The sequence below is a fragment of the Homalodisca vitripennis genome, chromosome 2 (genome assembly GCF_021130785.1).
Source record: "Homalodisca vitripennis isolate AUS2020 chromosome 2, UT_GWSS_2.1, whole genome shotgun sequence".
Classification (NCBI taxonomy): Eukaryota; Metazoa; Arthropoda; class Insecta; order Hemiptera; family Cicadellidae; genus Homalodisca; species Homalodisca vitripennis.
The window spans coordinates 28410271-28430527 of record NC_060208.1 but is presented as its reverse complement, the minus strand read 5'-3'; the positions used below and the strand labels follow the sequence as shown (position 1 = coordinate 28430527).

General features: G+C 34.1%; 1 protein-coding gene across 4 annotated transcripts in view; it reads right to left on the bottom strand.

The window, feature by feature from the left end:
- Positions 1–20029, bottom strand: part of LOC124353734 — a 388950-nt gene extending 368921 nt beyond the window's left edge. For 2 of the 4 annotated variants that reach the window (XM_046803720.1, XM_046803719.1), the window contains exon 1: positions 19621–20029. In XM_046803720.1, the coding sequence (XP_046659676.1) occupies positions 19621–19681 (61 nt within the window). In that variant the 5' untranslated portion in view covers positions 19682–20029. The remainder of the gene's footprint in view (positions 1–19620) is intronic. The other 2 variants (XM_046803716.1, XM_046803718.1) reach the window with 2 other exon arrangements.
- Positions 20030–20257: the final 228 nt, after the last annotated feature.

Here is a 20257-nt window from a genome sequence, read left to right as displayed (position 1 = left end):
AATTACATCCACCTCTTGATCGTGCTGACACATTGGCAAAACTATCGTTACAACAAAGTTGGCGTCGGTTAATTACATCCGCCTCTTGATCGTGCTGACATATTAGCAAAGCTGTCGTTACAACAAAGTTGGCGTCAGTTAATTACATCCACCTCTTGATCGTGCTGACACATTGGCAAAACTATCGTTACAACAAAGTTGGCGTCGGTTAATTACATGCGTCTCTTGATCGTGCTGACACATTGGTAAAACTATCGTTACAACAAAGTTGGCGTCGGTTAATTACATCCACCTCTTGATCGTGCTGACACATTGGCAAAACTATCGTTACAAAAAGTTGGCGTCGGTTAATTACATCCGCCTCTTTATCGCCCTGAAATATTGGCAAAGCTGTCGTTAAAACAAAGTTGTCGTCGGTTAATTACATCCGCCTCTTTATCGCCCTGAAATATTGGTAAAGCTGTCGTTACAACAAAGTTGGCGTCGGTTAATTACATCCGCCTCCTGATCGCGGTGACATATTGGTAAAGCTGTCTTTAAAAAATCAGGCGTTAGTTAATAACTGTTATGAAAATATTGGCAAAGCGGTTGTTAAAACAAAGCTGGTATATGTTAACTACATCCGCCTCCTAATCGCGCTGACATAATGTCAATGATTCTAAAGTCGGCTTTTTGAAAAGAGTGGGGCATTAAAATAAATTTAACTACTAGCAAAAATACGAGAAACCACAAGAACAGAGAAGGAAGTTGAACAAGTGAGCTACGATCAACACTGAAACCGCATTCCACTAACTGGGAACAATTGCCGTACGTCCAGATACAGAGGGATAGTGATGACCAGAACCTCATTACGGGTTTTCTGATCCCACCATAGGATCCGGAAGAATAAATAAAATATACGAAGAACGGGTAAAACTGCTGGCCACAAACTAGAATCAGGGATGAATCGCGACCGACGATAAAAGGATGGTAAATCATGAAGACCCACTCCGTGAAAGATTTTCCGACAGCCACGTAAGACTCTACGATGCGGGCCTGGTACGATAACGATAACGACAGCGACTAACGAGTCCCGGGCGACCAATCAGCGTCCATCTTGATGAATGGATGGGCCAGCAAGCGCAGAAAGACCGAGGGGATTGTTACAAGCGGTACACGTTTATGCAATATTTACTGACAAACTACGATTATGAATCAATTAATAATTGTAAATAGTAGTTAATCAGTAAGTCAATACTTTTACGATGTTCAAGCATTTAAATTTATTTTTGTGAAGTTGTAACTAACTATATGAGTGGCATAAACAATCTTTTCGGATCCTGAAAACCGGTTTAAAAGTTTGTAATCAAAATTTTGTTACAAGTTAACACAACTCTGTCTTTTAAAATCATAAATTAGGTCGTTCGGTATAAAAGCAAACGAATAAATAATAAACTTGGAAAAGTAAGCAATTAATTTTGTGGCGTGTTAATTTTGAACAAATTTTTAATCCCGGCTAAAGAGATTGCTATCAACTGATGGTCTGGAAGAAAAATTATATCAGAGAGTACGAAATGCAAGATTCATAATAAGGTCAAATACACAACGAAACTTCACGACCTCAATATCGTCCTGAATATCCATTATTATAACAAGTTTCATTGTTATGCTTTCAATTAGTTTAATAAGGCTGCCCAGATATCATAATTAGCAGCGAATGTATAATCAGTTAATTAAGGCGGTGCGGGCGGTTACCCAATTAAACTCTGTCATGTACCTACTACATAAATTATGGCCACATGGCAAAAAGTGGTCATCACGCACGAGTAACAAGATACCCTTTACAGCTTCATTATTTTCTTATGTTATCGGTCCTTTACTGACATGCATTAATTATGTATAAAATAATTTATATGATAATGTCATTAAAGATTCTTGGAACAGTTGGAAAATTCTTTAAAGATTACTAAATGTTGAGGAAAACAATACTTTTCCAAATTGTTTATTTTTTTGACGAGGCCTGTTTACTTTTTTATTTCTTTATTTATGAAGTTGCCTGAAGATGAAACCTTTGGTTTTGAAAGGCCTCGTCAAAAAAAAAAACAATTTGGAAAAGTAGTGTTTTTATTAACATTTAGTAATATTTATGATAATGTCAGATACTAATTTGTAAGGGAGTGAAAAAGTAGTTTAATACAACGTTAGTTTATATACATGTTACATTACCCATGTTAAATATTTAGTTTATGTGAAAGGATGTCAATAAGGACTGGCAGGACAGCGTGCATACAGAGGGTAGCAGGGAGCACTCAGAGAAAAATAAATAAAGTGAAAGAAAAAATATAAATAATATAAAAAGAGCGTTTCGTTTGGTAAGTTCAATGCTGTTGAACCCATTGCATTCTTGACAATAATCATGTTGTCGACGAGTACTATAAACGCAATTCTCTCATGTATAACCTACAGTTTATGAGGTTTCTAGTAGAGGATACACTTTAGTAGTCGGATGATACATACTGTATGTATCTAAACAACACTGTTGGTATGTGCGTCCATCACTGGACGAGCAGGGTCAGATTTAATACATGAACTTTGAATAGCCCACAACTGAAAAAAATCAGCAATTGAAAAATTCGAACAAATTTTATTTAATGCTAGATACAGAACATTCAGGAATTTAATATTGACCAGTTTCCTTTATAAACGTAAATCCTGTATTGAATTGAAATCCAGCTCAAAATGTTCCTCAAAGGTCAAGTGTGAAAATAAAGAAAATAAGAAGGGACCACTTTTTGAATCCTACAACCTACGAATTATAAAGCAATATTATATAAATAAATATCGCGTCCTTGCTATTTGAGACGCAAATTTAAAACACCTTCAACTTATAATTACTACATAATTGGTAATTTCTGGCCTAACAAAAACTATATTAATTTGTGTATAACAGATAGCCTTGTTCTGTTTCTGCCAGTATAACTTAACATAGTATGTATATTTGAATTAAAATCTTTCAAACGCTTACTTTGAGGACATGGTTTGATGGCCAACACAGTACTGACACAGTTCGTTTTATCAATAAACATTAACCAACATCAACAAAATGTTTCGGTTAAACATCTGTTGACTGGAGATGGCTCTCCACAGGGAGGCCGAAATATCTCAAGATGTTAATTGTTAAGTTAATTGTGTGAGCAATGTTTCCATGCACTATGAACCGGAAGTCTTTGGTGTTAGTTATGGTACCGGCCGCGTAGGCCTAAGAACTTAAGTTAATTTATTTCCTACTCTTCCTTACCTTGGAGGCAACGTGAATACTTTCCATCCAGAATGGCTTCTCGAAAATTATTGTCTGTTATAAATCAATTTCCAGTCATAAATTAAAACAGCCCAACTGTGGTAGTTGGACATCCAATTCTGCTTGATAAATGTGTAGGCCTACTAGACGTTCATTATAATTTTCTGAACTTTTCCCACGCACTCCCTTGTTGAACCGTTCCGCCGTTGCATTTCTGCTACATACTTTGTATAACGGTTTAGGACCAACAAGGACTGCTATATAGATGTTGCGTAACCAAGTGAATCTGCTACCTGTTGAGTTTAGTTGAAATTTTAGGGTGTAGAAATGCTGCGAAACATCGCTGTACTAATCTTGACACCACTTTGTTTTTCAATTAAGAGTTTTTACGCAAATGTTTGTCATCTTGTCCCAAGATCAAAGTTACATTCTTCCTCGCCTTCATGCGATAATAGCTGCTAAGAGTTAGATAGAAAAGTATACGGGGTGCAGAAAACTACTTAGCCGAATGGTTCTGTTTCTCTTTTCGGAACCATTGTGAATTACTCAATTTCACAGCTGCAGGTCTTCGAGCGCTTGTCAAACACGTATTTTCTTAAAAACGTTAATTTGGCATCAATTTATAATATCTTAGAAAAGATACCTTTGTGTAGCATTAAATACTACCAGAGTAATTTGATTACCAGAGTTCGACGTAAAAAATATCATTATTATAGACGAAACGATTTTTTACAAAACATGAAGCCACAACGTCGGATTGTTTCCCAATCACGGACCATAAATCCACCAACTAGCGGCTACGTCGTAGCAACCATTGTTCACTTTCATTGAAGCGTAACTTGCTTTGTTTGCGGAATTTACAATCGCCATTCATTACTGCAAAGAAACTACGTTAGTGCCGGTTCTGACATCTTCTTCCTGTTGCAAGAAAATCGATTTCAAAATTTACTTTTCAAATAGAAGACATACTGTTACAAGTAGTGTTAACAATAAAATAAAACGTCTATTATTTTTATTTATGTATTGATTCAATGACTACTGCGTGTCCCAAATTTTATGCGTACTAAAGGGATCTTGTAAACTATAAGAGATACAGCAAAGATGGACAGATGGTCCGTAATAACAAGACAAACAAATCAATGTGGTTAACTTAACTATTGGTTCGTCGTTCACTCGCTACGCTCAAAAAACAGGTTTTGCTAAACATCTTCACACTGTCACAGTTTTCTTATTAGTACGTATATTTTAACGATTTTCACTTGAAATCTGCATGAAATTTCTTCTAGTCTTTAAATATTATATTGTTCACGTTCAGAAAGCATAGGGTGTAGGGTTAAGGTATTTTTCATGCAATGATTTAATATTTATTTGATAAAAACCACACGGAAAATATTAAGTTATAGTAATTTAGAAATCAGTAACAATAGTTTTTTTTTTTAATTAAGTAATTAAAGGGTCGTAAAAAATTTTACTTAAAGCCTACACTCCCGTGCTTTCAGGACTTAATAAATTTTAATTATAATATTTAAAACTAGAAGAAATTTCATGCAGATTCCATGTAAAAGAACTTTACTATATAGGTACTAATAAAAGAACTGTGTCAGTTTGAATATTTATCCCAAAAAACAGTTTTTGATCGCAGTGAGTGAACGAACCAATAATTGATTTGTTGGTCTTATTATTACGTACAACTTTGTTCATTTAATCTTTGCTGTATCTCTTGTAGTTTCCAAGATCCCTTCAGTGTCCAAACAATTTTGAACACACGCTATAATCAGTTATGACTGACTATAGTTATTGGACCTGGTAATCTCTCACTTAAAACTGCGTAATATCGTATAGACTCATCAGAATTTGGATCTTCTCTTGTTTGTGACATGAAACAACTGTAAATGAGAAGAGATCCACAAGTTCCTCCTGAAGACAGTAATTTTAGTAATAAGTTGTCAGTAGTGAGTGATTGCATGTTCACTACTCACGCCCAACCGCCCATAGCTCAAACGCGAAATGCATTCATAATGAAGAAAAGTTGCCACTGTCATATTCTGTAAAGTTTTTGTTAATTATGTATTTTATTACGCTAAGCACAGTTAGTGTTTGAATTACAACATTTACAAAAGGGATTTTAATCACGTACAACATTAGTAAAAAAACCAAAAAAAAACCGTTTTAATCTTTAATCATCTTCAACATCCAAATTTAATTTTGAAATATATGATAAAATATTTTGGTTTAGAAATAAATGTGAATCCCAAAAAATTACAGGTCTTCGCTGCAAGGCCATCGTCACTTAGAATTTCCTGATGAGCAAACTCTATGTCTATACATAACGTAGCTATGGTGAAAATGGTTAATTCAATGTGAATGTTGGGTTTAACTCCAGTCCATCACCGACTTTTTTGGATCTCTTCAGAAGAACATGACTCCATTCAAGGTGTCAAGTGTGTGACAGCGTCAGATTTCAGACGCTGTACTTACATGAAGATGAACTGGAGCTAAAATCAACTGTAAAAAAATACTTGGAGATAAAATCAACGTCTGTGTTAAATACAATCGGCGGTGTTAATAAAAAGTAGTTGATGTTAATGCTTAACTTCTTTAAGTTATAACTGGGTTTGGCATGAACAAAAAGGTAGCAGTAACTAATCCCTGGTTGTAGCTCATATTTCTCCGGACGAGCTAGATACGACTTAACTTTGAAGTAAATAAAGAGTTGTAGCTTGTTCTTGTTTTCTTTCTTTGTTTTTTTTTTTATTTATTTTCACATTTTCATATGAAAATAACGAATTTGTTCTACATTATTACACAGAAAGCTATTAATTTGAAATTTGTATGAATTATTTATAACGTAATTATAGTTAATATAGTTTGGCGATTGTTGTTTCTCATTTTGCAACTGCCACCCAAGAACTTTAATAAATTATGTTTAGAATTAAAATACTGAAAATTCTCCAAAAATGCAACATTTCCACAATAAACATAAATAAGGTTTAGTATACAGCAGAACATATTACAGAAACAACTATGACGTCTATGCCTGGCGTTCTTGGAAAATGGCGAAGTTTTATTCTTAAAAACACTTTACAAACTAGAAGAGTTACCTTACTCCGAGGGTGTATTACAGTTTCGAGGAAACACTGTAATGCAAAACTCAGAGAAAAGCTTCTGAGATAGTCTTTTTTAAATATTTATTGTACTTATTTATTTAATATAACGAATTTTAACATGCTACAGAGTTTGAAGAACATTTCCTTATGACACTTCCGAGATAGTCTTTTTTAAATATTTATTGTACTTATTTATTTAATATAACGAATTTTAACATGCTACAGAGTTTGAAGAACATTTCCTTATGACACTTCTGAGATAGTTTTTTTAAAAATATTTATTGTACTTATTTATTTAATATAACGAATTTTAACATGCTACAGAGTTTGAAGAACATTTCCTTATGACACTTCTGAGATAGGTTTTTTTTAAATATTTATTGTACTTATTTATTTAATATAACGAATTTTAACATGCTACAGAGTTTGAAGAACATTTCCTTGTGACACTTCTGAGATAGTTTTTTTTAAAATATTTATTGTACTTATTTATTTCATATAACGAATTTTAACATGCTACAGAGTTTGAAGAACATTTCCTTATGACACTTCTGAGATAGTCTTTTTTAAATATTTATTGTACTTATTTATTTCATATAACGAATTTTAACATGCTACACAGTTTGAAGAACATTTCCTTATGACACTTCTGAGATAGTCTTTTTTAAATATTTATTGTACTTATTTATTTAATATAACGAATTTTAACATGCTACACAGTTTGAAGAACATTTCCTTATGACACTTCTGAGATAGTCTTTTTTAAATATTTATTGTACTTATCTATTTAATATAACGAATTTTAACATGCTACACAGTTTGAAGAACATTTCCTTATGACACTTCTGAGATAGTCTTTTTTAAATATTTATTGTACTTATTTATTTAATATAACGAATTTTAACATGCTACAGAGTTTGAAGAACATTTCCTTATGACACTTCTGAGATAGTCTTTTTTAAATATTTATTGTACTTATTTATTTAATATAACGAATTTTAACATGCTACACAGTTTGAAGAACATTTCCTTATGACACTTCTGAGATAGTCTTTTTTAAATATTTATTGTACTTATCTATTTAATATAACGAATTTTAACATGCTACAGAGTTTGAAGAACATTTCCTTATGACACTTCTGAGATAGTCTAACTTAGCACATTTCCTTATGACACTTCCGAGATAGTCTTTTTTAAATATTTATTGTACTTATCTATTTAATATAACGAATTTTAACATGCTACACAGTTTGAAAAACATTTCCTTATGACACTTCTGAGATAGTCTTTTTTAAATATTTATTGTACTTATTTATTTAATATAACGAATTTTAACATGCTACACAGTTTGAAGAACATTTCCTTATGACACTTCTGAGATAGTCTTTTTTAAATATTTATTGTACTTATTTATTTAATATAACGTTTTTTAACATGCTACAGAGTTTGAAGAACATTTCCTTATGACACTTCTGAGATAGTCTTTTTTAAATATTTATTGTACTTATTTATTTAATAATATAACGAATTTTAACATGCTACACACAGTTTGAAGAACATTTCCTTATGACACTTCTGAGATAGTCTTTTTTAAATATTTATTGTACTTATTTATTTAATATAACGAATTTTAACATGCTACACAGTTTGAAGAACATTTCCTTATGACACTTCTGAGATAGTCTTTTTTAAATATTTATTGTACTTATTTATTTAATATAACGAATTTTAACATGCTACAGAGTTTGAAGAACATTTCCTTATGACACTTCCGAGATAGTCTTTTTTAAATATTTATATTGTACTTATTTATTTAATATAACGAATTTTAACATGCTACAGAGTTTGAAGAACATTTCCTTATGACACTTCTGAGATAGTCTTTTTTAAATATTTATTGTACTTATTTATTTAATATAACGAATTTTAACATGCTACAGAGTTTGAAGAACATTTCCTTATGACACATCTTTCTAACATTTTTAATGATTGAGAGGAATAGCTAATTATGAATAAAACTTTATAACCAACAAATAAAACTGTAATATTTAATACATGACATTAATTTTTGTTTTTTGAACTGTTAAGTAACGGTTTTTTACTAATTAACTGTTACTTAATACAAACCGATATTTTCTTTTAATTTTAAATCTGCTAGAGGTTTAAAAATAATTTTAGTGACATTTTTATTTACACTTTAAAAAAATATTTTATCTCGAAAAGCAGATATAAAAGTAATTGAATACTGAGTAGCATTATAAGTATCACATTTCGTCCTCCAACAAGGGAAAACTATTTGTAACTGAAAATAAAAATTATTCTAGTACTGGCTTGTGTTATTTGTTGATCTGATATTTTATAAATCAAAAGTTAGTTGCATCTTGACCTTAGGAAGTAACTTCTACGTAGATTCTACAGTGGTAGTATTAGCTACCTAGTAGATTTTACTAATGTGACAGACTGGATAAATTACTACTTCTTACAAATAGCTCGTACTTGTTAACCTCAAAATAGTTATTGTTAAGCCAAGCTAGTAGGTTCTACTTTTTATTCACTTCGTCCATTGTCTGATGCCACATACATCAAACGTAAAAAATAACTTCTAAAACTTGAACTTTTATATTTTATATAATAGTTTGTATTACTTCCTTATCTATATCAACTCAACCAATCCACGGTTTACGTTATAAGTTAAAAAACCTCGAAAAATTTAAGATAATTATTAACATATACGTGTTCCTGTTCACAATGAGCCGAAATTTTACCAATATTCTTAAATTATTTCGAGCCTGCTGTAGAGAGCCATAATCAGTTAACAAATTGTATACCGAAACTGCCAATAATACGTATACGCCAGTACAGGTAAAATGACGGGTGCAGGACTGTATCGTGATTGGCTGAAACTTACATAATCAACGACCAAATCGACTCATTGATGATGAATTTGTAGCGAATCACGCTACAGCTTCTTCCTTCCCGCGTCAACTCACTTGGAAAAGCGGATATGTATTATATGCAGTTTCGGTTAAACACGTATTGACTAAAGGTGGCTTTCCACAGCGAGGTCGAAATATTCCGAATTCAATTGCAATAGTAAGGTTTTGGAGGCAATGTGAAGCAAATTATAACACTAACCGTATAAGCCTGAGGGCCAAGATCATGTTTTATTAAGTTACATCATTATATATTCTGCCTTTTTATCAATTCATAGTACACACCCAGACATCCCTAGTTTGAGACTTCGGATGGGGGATTTAAGTACTTTTAGAATGTTTCAGTCAACACACACCGATTTCTTATCTTCAAACAAATTAATTTAATGAGTTACCATCGTCTAGTACAAATTAGGTACAGTTTTTTTGTATTATTTCCACGACACAGGCTATTTTCTGAGGCGTTCTATAACTGAGAGGATTGTATGATGGCCCAAGAAATTACAAGTTTGGCACCGCTCAGGTTTGGCACAATCAACGACATTATGGTAGTTTCCGGCGTCCCCAATAATATTTAAAACGATGTCCTTGCGGTTAGAAACGAGTCTTGGAAATGCGAACAGTTCTCTATGGCTCCCCAAGGGCATACGATACTAGTAAGTGACAACGTCAAGGAAATGTTCCCTAGGGGGTCGTCGCTGACAGAGTTATGCTTGTGATAACAACTCTTATCTGGACTGTGGTCCGTCCTTAAGTGGACCTCGTAAACTTCCTTTCCCTTTCCCACTGTAATGTATACATCCACTGATTCACCAATATTATTTATTGGTTTTTAAGAGGATCACTGTGGTCATACCAATACGGCTTAAATGTTCCATCAAGTTACTATGGGAAGTCATTATGTTCTATAAAATAATATTTACAAGATTTCTAAAAACTGGGTACATGCCTACATAAAAAACAGTTCAAACTTTTGCCAGTTACTTACTCTAATTGTATTTTGTAATTAAAAATTAAAAGTTCTCAACAGCTATAACGATAATAAATTTGCGGATTATGTATTTGAGAATTTAATAAAAAGGGGTCACTACCCTAGTTATCTGTTATGTTAACACGATATTCTCTGTTCTCATAGGCATTTTTAAACTTTATCTTCACTATAAACTTTGAATGTAAAATAAAACGTTAAAGCAAAAAAAGAATAAATTTAAAGTTATAAAAACTAACCAAAACCATAAAATAAAAATAAAAGTTAACCGCAATATAATAATTGCATATAGAACTGCAACGACTCACTTGCTGTATACGTCACAGTGAAAGTGCCGAAGAGCCTGACTACCAGTTTTACTCACCTGAAACAAGAGCATCACTTGAAATTACAATATAAACTACGTAGTAAAAAATAAATTATACATATATTCAATTGACTAACTCCTTACACAACGAAGATAAGCATTAATGAAAATATGTGAATGAAAATTAAGATGTTTGAACAATCTAAACAGAAATCCAAGTTTCCACACAGAACAGGTCTTACATGTTACATAACGTAAGTTGAAGTTTTCATCCCCCAGAGACACGAGACATAAAATTACAGATACGAGTTGCTTTGTGCCAATTTCCTTATAGATACGAGATTATTACCACAAAAAAAAATTACCATTGCAAATTTGAATTATATTTATGTATATAAATTGAACGAGCAACACCGTGCGGCTAGAGGCTACATACGATAGCCCACATTATTTACGACTGGACTATATGCAGGTAGTCCGCCCGACCAGTATTGCAGGTAACCGAGCGGTACTGCAGATAGCAGCAGTATTGCAGGTAGCCGAACTGTATTGCAGGTAGCCGAACAGTATTGATGGTAGCCAAGCGGTACTGCAGATAGCCGAGCGGTACTGCAGATAGCCGAGCAGTATTGCAGGCAGACGGGCGGAGTGCAGCGGCAGCGGCTAGAGGCTACATACGATAGTAGCCTACAATATTTACGGCTGGACTGTATTGCAGTATTAAAGGTGGTCCGCCCGAGCAGTATTGCAGGTAGCCGAGCGGTACTGCAGATAGCCGAGCAGTATTGCAGATAGCCGAACTGTATTGCAGGTAGCCGAGCAGTATTGATGGTAGCCAAGCGGTACTGCAGATAGCCGAGCGGTACTGCTGATAGCCGAGCAGTATTGCAGGTAGACGGGCGGAGTGCAGCGGCAGCGGCTAGAGGCTACATACGATAGTAGCTTACAATATTTACGGCTGGACTGTATTGCAGTATTAAAGGTGGTCCGCCCGAGCAGTATTGCAGGTAGCCGAGCGGTACTGCAGATAGCCGAGCAGTATTGCAGATAGCCGAACTGTATTGCAGGTAGCCGAGCAGTATTGATGGTAGCCGAGCGGTACTGCAGATAGCCGAGCAGTATTGCAGGTAGCCGAGCAGTATTGATGGTAGCCGAGCGGTACTGCAGATAGCCGAGCAGTATTTCAGGTAGCCGAACATTTATTGCAGGTAGCCGAACTGTATTGCAGGTAGCCGAGCAGTATTGATGGTAGCCGAACTGTATTGCAGGTAGCCGAGCAGTATTGATGGTAGCCGAGCAGTATTGATGGTAGTCGATCAGTATTGCAGATAGCCGAGCAGTATTGATGGTAGAGGGCGGAGTGCAGCGGCAGCGGCTAGACTGGGGACCGTTACTTATTAAACAAACGTAGCGGAGCAACACCGCACCGCCACACCCGAGCAGTATTGCAGGTAGCCGAGCAGTATTGCAGGTAGCCGGGTGGAGTGCAGCGGCAGCGGCTAGAGGCTACATACGATAGCCCACAATATTTACGACTAGACTGGGGACCGTTACTTATTCAACAAACGTAGCGGAGCAACACCGCACCGCCACACCCGAGCCCTGTACAACATACAAATACACGTACAATATCATGGTTACTTAACAAAACAATTAATTGTAATGTACGAGTAATTAAACCTACTACATTATTCATTACCTAATTTCCAAAATTTAATTATTAATTAATTACACTGTTAAAAACTCGATAATACTTAAAAGTTTTACAGATAGCTTAGCCACACAACTCTACTGTATTACACTACTTGATAAAAGTTTACTGTAATCCATAGAAAAACTAATGATCCGGAGTTGGAAAATCAGAGTTCCATTACAGCTAAGAGAGCGCTTGCAGATCATCGGGAAATTACAGCTGTCCTAGCAGTGTTATCACGTTACATTTATTCAAAGAGAATTAATCGCATACAATAGATACAATTTTATTTGCATCATATACATTTGCATCATATATAAGAAGTTTTAAGGGTAAAAACTGCCTAAATGATCTATTTAAAATGCCTATAATTTAACATGGAGTGATGAAAATTTATTTTACCCTTCCTGTACTCTGAAATATAATCTTAACGTAGACAAATATTTTTCAAACCCAAACTCGACTAGATAATCTTAAAGCTCGGGGAATAGGAGAGTTCAAAGGAAGATGTACTGGGGGTATAAGCAGAATAAATGTGCGCATCATTACTCCAAGAATGAACCGGGTCATTACACAGTATTGAGTGCTGGGTAGTAGCGGATAATATATCTTCGTTTCTAAGAGTAATAATACTATTTCATTATTTAACCTATGTTACACTGCAACGCATTCGTAAGATTCATTACAGCTAATCTACATGCAGACGTCGTTAGTCTACTTATATTTCGAACATTCACCCAAATTATGTCAGTATTTTTCCTGATATCTCAGAAGCTCACTATGAATTTACCATAACAGTAGGATGCTTTCTACAACAAAAGGCGGATACTTCTTGATTGTTTCTGTATTTTTGGAATGCTTATACTGCCCTAGAGCTTTATGATTTTGGCACTCATACATTGCGGTAGATGTTGAGATCATGTCAGTCCATGACAACAGAAATTTCTCTACCAATAATTTCATACTCCTACCACGAATAAAAACACAAATTTTACCACAATACACTATAATCAAGAGAAGCAGGGCAAAGCCAGCAACTCAGAAATATCCAAATGCAAATTAAATTTGTAACGAGCCTAGCGGTTTTTCAATTCTGTTCGTTTTTTCTTTAGCTCAACATAAGGTCTCCCTTTAATCTGATTTAACATTTAAAATATTGAGGAATTAGACCATAGTATGCCAATTTAAATGTTATGGAGTAATATTTAGAACTATATTTGGAACTAATATTTATAATTACAGTAGAGCGTCGATTATCCGAAAGTCGGTCATCCGAAACGCCGATTAACCGAAAACCAAAGCACGCCGAAATTTTACGATTGGTCAGCCCTATCCGTCTTAAGTCGTGTATTATGATTATGAAGGCTCTTATTGTTGCCGAATACAGAAGGCGCTGTGCTCTTTTGTGCATGCCTTGTTGGCATCGGTTATATTGTTGAAAATCATTGAAAAGTTCATATTCATTGATAAATATATTGTATCAATAAAAATCGCATGATAATCAGCAGATTGATGTATGATTTATAGGAAACTATTACCATGCGACTGAACACGCAGCGTCGCTCATGGATTAGATCCTCTGGCGATATTAAAAACCAGCAAAAGCACAATTACAAGAGCCTAAAGATGACATTGATGAACATAACGTCTTGGTTGAAAAAGTACCAATGAAGACGCCTTCCAGTACTTTGAGACTGGCATAAATTGGTTGGAACAACAAGATAAATATGATGCTGTGCAGCTGCTGTATTTAAAACACCACTAGGCTCAGTGGCAAAAAACTTGGTGTCAATGCTTAAGCAAACAAACACGTTCAACTTTTTTCTTTTACGTTAATTTTGTACTGTTTTATCATAAGTAATTTAATTTGGGAAGGATTTTGTACTGTTCTTTTTTATCATATTTAAGTAAATTTTGTACTGTTTTCTTCGATATCTAAGTCACTGAGACAAACTTTTATTTACTTTAATGTCCAATCCCTATTTAATGTGTTACCTTTCACATAATACGTATTTTTATACTTTCGTGTGTGATGTTAAAAGGTGCTATTGTGCGTCCTAGTCCCAAAACGTGTTTTTAGCTGTCCTACCCATTCCCCTATAAAAACCCAGACAGAAGTTTTTTACAGTAATGTTCGATTATCCGAAAAATCGGTTATCCGAAAACCCCCCCTGCACTATGTTTCGGATAGTCGACGCTCTACTGTAATTTGGAGAACTATGCGTGTAAGCCATCCACGTTATCCACAGGATCGTTTCAAATCAGTATTCTTATCGAAATTATTCAAAGACACTTTGTAGACTTAGTTTCTTCTAACAGAACATACTTTACACAAATACAGAGGTCCGCACCGTAAGGTGTTGCAATACGGTTTTGGTTGTGTTATTTAATATTTAAGTTCAGGACCATTTCTTGTTTCCGAAAACTCCTCTGAAGACAGAAAATACATATAAAATATTTTGATTACTCAACGAGGCATGTAAATTAGGAATATTTGCTAATTATGTAATCGGCGTAAAATATTAAAATAACGACTTGATACTATACAGTATAGTTTATAGTATAGTTATAGTTTAATGTTGATTTTGGAAATAGTAATAAAGAAACACATACCACTCTTTTACACCGCCTTTCCCATTCATACTTTAAACATTTTAAATTCTTATCTCCAACCGATTTCTTTGGCGTGATTACAAGATACCCCAAATGTTACATTACCATAATGATATCATTTAACCTAAATGTTACTTTCCTATAATCAATTCATTTACCCCAAATGTTACCTTACCATAATGATATTACTTACCCCAAATGTTACCTTACCATAATGATATTATTTACCCCAAATGTTACTTTACCATAATTATATCATTTACCCTGAGTGTTACTTTACTATAATGATATCATACACCCTAAATATTACATTCCCATAATGATATCATTTAGCCCAAATGTAACTTTAAAATAATGATATAATTTACCGCAAATGTTACTTTAACATGCTGATATCATTTACCCCAAATATTACTTTACCATAATTATATTATTTGTTTCCTATTTTTGGTGCCTTCAGGAAAAATATCTTAAAGAGCTGTAACTAAAGGAAACAGGATTTTCCGGACATTTGCCATCATTCAGTGAAACAAAAAATCAGTAACACTACGTTTCGAGATCTGCAATCAGTCCTTCACAATCCTTCATAGTCAAAAATAAACTTCAAATAAAGAGCTGTAACTATAAAGATTTTTTTAATTTAACCCAACAAAACACCTGAACTATCCTAAAAATACACCATTCCTTGAGTAAAAGCTTAAACATACTGTAAAACATTCACATTCAACATCCTTATCTTTAGCAGTTTTCTATTGACCCTTGTTACAAAACTGCTAAATCGTACTAGTACTGTGAATTACTATAATTATTTTTGGGATTGTACGAACTATTCTATATATTCTCTAACTCAGAAGAATTATGTACTTGAGTCGCGACTATGATATTACAAAAATTACTCATTACCAAACGGATCATATACATTTGTCATTAATAAATGGAATATGTTTTAAGATGCCAAGTCATTTGTTTTTTCTTTCTTCTTTTCTATTGGCAGCTTTATCAATCTGTGTACTACGATAGGGGCGTTGACTGACCAGTTCTGACGTTGATTTCTCAGTAATTGATTTGATAAACATTAACTCTATTGACGTTATCGTAGTAGTCCAAAAATATAAGTGTTGTCTGTTTGCAAGATAATCATATTATTGGTCTAATTGCTTCGATTGGCTCAATACATTTAGGTGAAATAGATATACGTCTCTCTCAATTAGAATATTCCTAACATACTATTTTACTCCATTTCAAATTATCTTCGGTTAAAATATACCTTCGGATCTTTAAAAATGTATGGTCCGTAAAAGCGAGAAATAACTTCACAGTTTGCATGAGATAATCTAGTGGCGTTGTATGAGATAATCTTGAACATTGCTTTTCCTGTAATCATACAAGCCAATCTTTCATATAGACAGTACCGGTTCTTATTCAAAATAAAAAATACAATGTCCATATCACTATATTGTGTGTAATTGGTTCAGCATTGTGAAAGAAAGTTTTAGCTTATCATGCCTCGAGTACGCTTGTAAACTCTCGGAACAACTCATTGGTAGCGGTTTCATTGTAAAAGAACAGCTACATCGGTAATAAATATCACATCACTTTTATCCACGAAATTGATGTACACAATTGAATGTGAGAGTGCTAACAATGTGAATGTTGAGTTTAGCTCCAGCTCTCCTTCCTCTTAGTGTAGCGTCTGGAATCTGACTCTGTCACAGACTTGACTCCTGGAAGTTAGTTAGAAGAGATAAAAAAAAAAACATTTTGAGCTTCATCGTTGCCGACTTTTTATCCTCTTCAGACGAATAAGACTCCAGATTCCAAGAGTCAAGGCTGTGACGCTTAGATTCCAGACGCTACACTAAGAGGAAGGTGAACTGTAACTAAACTCCAGATGAACAATGAATCATCCCTTCCCACCATGTGAATCACTCCTACGTCCTGTGAGAGTACTAGTATGCCGGTTGAACGGTACGATCTATGGAGTCGGTGGTACAACTAGAAGAAACTTCATAATAAGACATTCCCCATTAACTTGTAACTAAACAGTAAAATCAATAAATCCCGGAAAAGTACATAACACAAAAAGGTAAACTGTAAAGAATTCGAAGATGGATATTACAAAAAAATGGAATGGAAGTTACCACAAATTGCGGGTAAATGAAACAACCACTGAGAGAGCAAGAGAGCACTGCGGGACAACGATGCTGTCTATGGGTGCTGTCTACAATAGACACTATCTGACCTAGATCGGCCCTGGAACAACTGCAGAGTAGACAGTAGTGGTCGGCCGCATGTTCCTCTTGCTAATCGCAGTCTCCAGTCTTATCGACTACTTCCCCATTCCAGTAGTGGTTTTGACATTCAGTAGCGGTGTAACACAATTCTGAAGATGAACTATTGGTACCGACTTAATCTCTGTGTTGTTTCGTTCTTTCTTATCCACTCACCAACATTCTTTAACGCTTTAATAAATAATGGTCATTTAATAGATCGGTCAATTTCAGTTGCCAAAGTATAGAATCTTGGTATAAAAGGATACACAATGTTCTACTGAGCTAATTCTAGATGATATGATTTGCACTAAGTATACTAGCAAATTAGTCAATGGTTTATTAACACGATCTCAGCCACTGTTCAGAAACAAAATTGTGACTTTTGGGTAGATTACAAAAAGTCAGCTTATTGCAATCGTCCTCAAGGTAGCATTTGCCAAAATGTTCTGCATGACTTCTCCGAACATGACTCCCAGACCCTAAAATCAACCTTCTTTCAAAAGTTAATATATGGTTTATGGAAACGATAACTATTTTAGAAAAAAACCCCAAATAAGTTGAAACAGCAAACAAATTTAACTTATAATATCTCGACAAAATTGTTGGCCACCTTGTAAAGCCATTTCGTTCTATTACGACGGCCGTTCAAATTCATAAGAAAATAAAGTGTTCAGGAATGTTTATAAGTGTCCTGGACTTTTTGTTATAGAAGTTTTTTTGTTTTTGTTTTTTTTTTTTTGAACGGTTTCGAGATAACTAGTAGACACAAACGCTATCGTAATAAAATAGAGTGATAATATTTCAGCTGACACAAAATCTACACACTTCTCCCGACTGAGTCGGAAGGGCCTTTTTTTAAAACTTGAAAATAGAGTTTTGAAAAATTAATAAATTGTATACTACTCTATAAAAATACTTTAAATTACACAATTTAACATAAAATTAATAAATTATTTATCCGTAACATATTGATGTAGTATAGCACTATCGAGGCGATGTTAGAGGATTTTCTCTTTTTTGTGGTACTAAACACATGCACAATAAATTTGAAGATTGGATTTCTCTGTCCCCAAACATTAAATCGCTCTATTCTATCAGTCACATACAGTAATAACCGTTATCAACGTAAGGTAGGCTGAAATATCTGTCAGTAGAACAATTCTGATAAGAGCAAAAACTGAAGTTGAAGAGGAAAGAAGTCTAGTAATTTGATGTGGTATTAAATCTAATTCAGTTTTTATACATCTCTTGTGGAAGACACGAGAAGAACTACTTACACTGTTTTATTCTACCCTATCACCGTTGCGAAAATTTCTGAGCGTAGAAAACATAAAATAGAATTTCACAGTCTCACATCTCACAGCGCAATGCTACATCAGGACAGACTTTGGCACCGGATCGCGTAACACTAGTGATGTCTATATTATCATCTAAATCCATATCGTGCCAAATATTTTAAAATTTATAAAAATTAATTATTATAAACAATAAAATTATAGCAAACTTGTAATTCAATTGATGGATGCCAAATACCTTTAGTACATCCCATGAAAACGATTTTAAAATAAAATACGAAATTGGTGTCACTGGTTTAATTCAAAATTCCAGCATTTTTAGTTGCCAAACAACTTTTGGTAAGTTTTATTCCAACGAGGAAGACGAAAATAAAATGAGAGAGAGAGAAAAAGAAGTTAATACTGTAAACTACTTTATTGGAGACCGTCATATTTGAATAATTAAATTACAAATAGAATAAAAGTATTTGGGGGTTAAAGGCGGGTTTAAAATAAAATACTTTTATATAAATAATTACATTTGTTAATATTTTTCATTGAAAAAGGAGGGCTCACATGGTATTATCTGGAATTGATACCGTTAATTATTTAAAAGAATTAAAAAAGAATACTCAATTGGCTATGACTTTTGTGTTTCTTCTAAAGTGTTTAAACAATGAGTAACGCAAGTTTTATATGATTCTTAATCTTATGCAGCAGAGTAAGCAATTAGTAGTAGAGTTTAGTCTTCTTACACTGGCTGGGATTGTACTCGAAGAGGAAGCCAGTGAGGCATCAGTATGTGTTCTCCAGGTGAGCTTAGAATCAAGATAAAGACCTAGTAACTTCACAGACTTATTCTCAGAGTTGGCACCTCTGAGTTGGCATACTCTTCGACTGAGTACGCTGTAGGAGACTTGAATCTACTACTAAAACTTTCCTGGCTAAGACGATCTGATGGACTATAACTCGCTTATATTTTCATAGAAGAATAATCAATTTTACTTGACAATTAATATACTGTTATTGTATACACTGACAATATTTAACAAGACACAAATGCAAGAGCTGCGTAGGATGCGATCACACTCATATCATTATTACAATGATTCGGCATCAATGAATCAGAAATTCGTCATTAGAATGTACACAAACCTGTGTATGTGACATTGTGCAGGTAGGCGATCCTGAGGGGCCACAAAAACTTGAGCACCATTCTCACTGGCAGCGGTGGCGACTATTATTACACAGCACTGAACAAAACGCCTTGCACAGCAACTGACGACTGGCTGAAGTCGGATCTATGAGCTGATCTAATGAACTTTTTGCTAACACTGATAAGCGGGGCACTGAATGCTTTATTGCTCAGTTCATTGTCCAGATAAAAAACTGCTAAAGACGTAATAGATCCTAATTAATTGGTAATCAACGCGATACTGCGCTGGTGTACTGGGCGTTGTGAAAACATTAGCCACCAATAAATCGTTTACATGTATTGCGACTTTTCACGACATTTGTTTGGAAACAAAGAGATTTTTCGCTTTTAACGTAATTGGTTTGATTTATTTACCGCTTAAACCATAAATAATATATTGGAATAAGAGTTAATGTTTTAGAATCAATCCTGTCGATTTCTGTCGTTCTGGACAAATAATGAATTGACAACGGTAAATAATAGTATTTGAGTGCACGTGTCCACGTTGAATTTATGACCTTTTATTGCTATTCCAAACGTTTAATTACATTCAACATGATGGTGTACTTATTATACAAATATTAAAAATATAAAAAT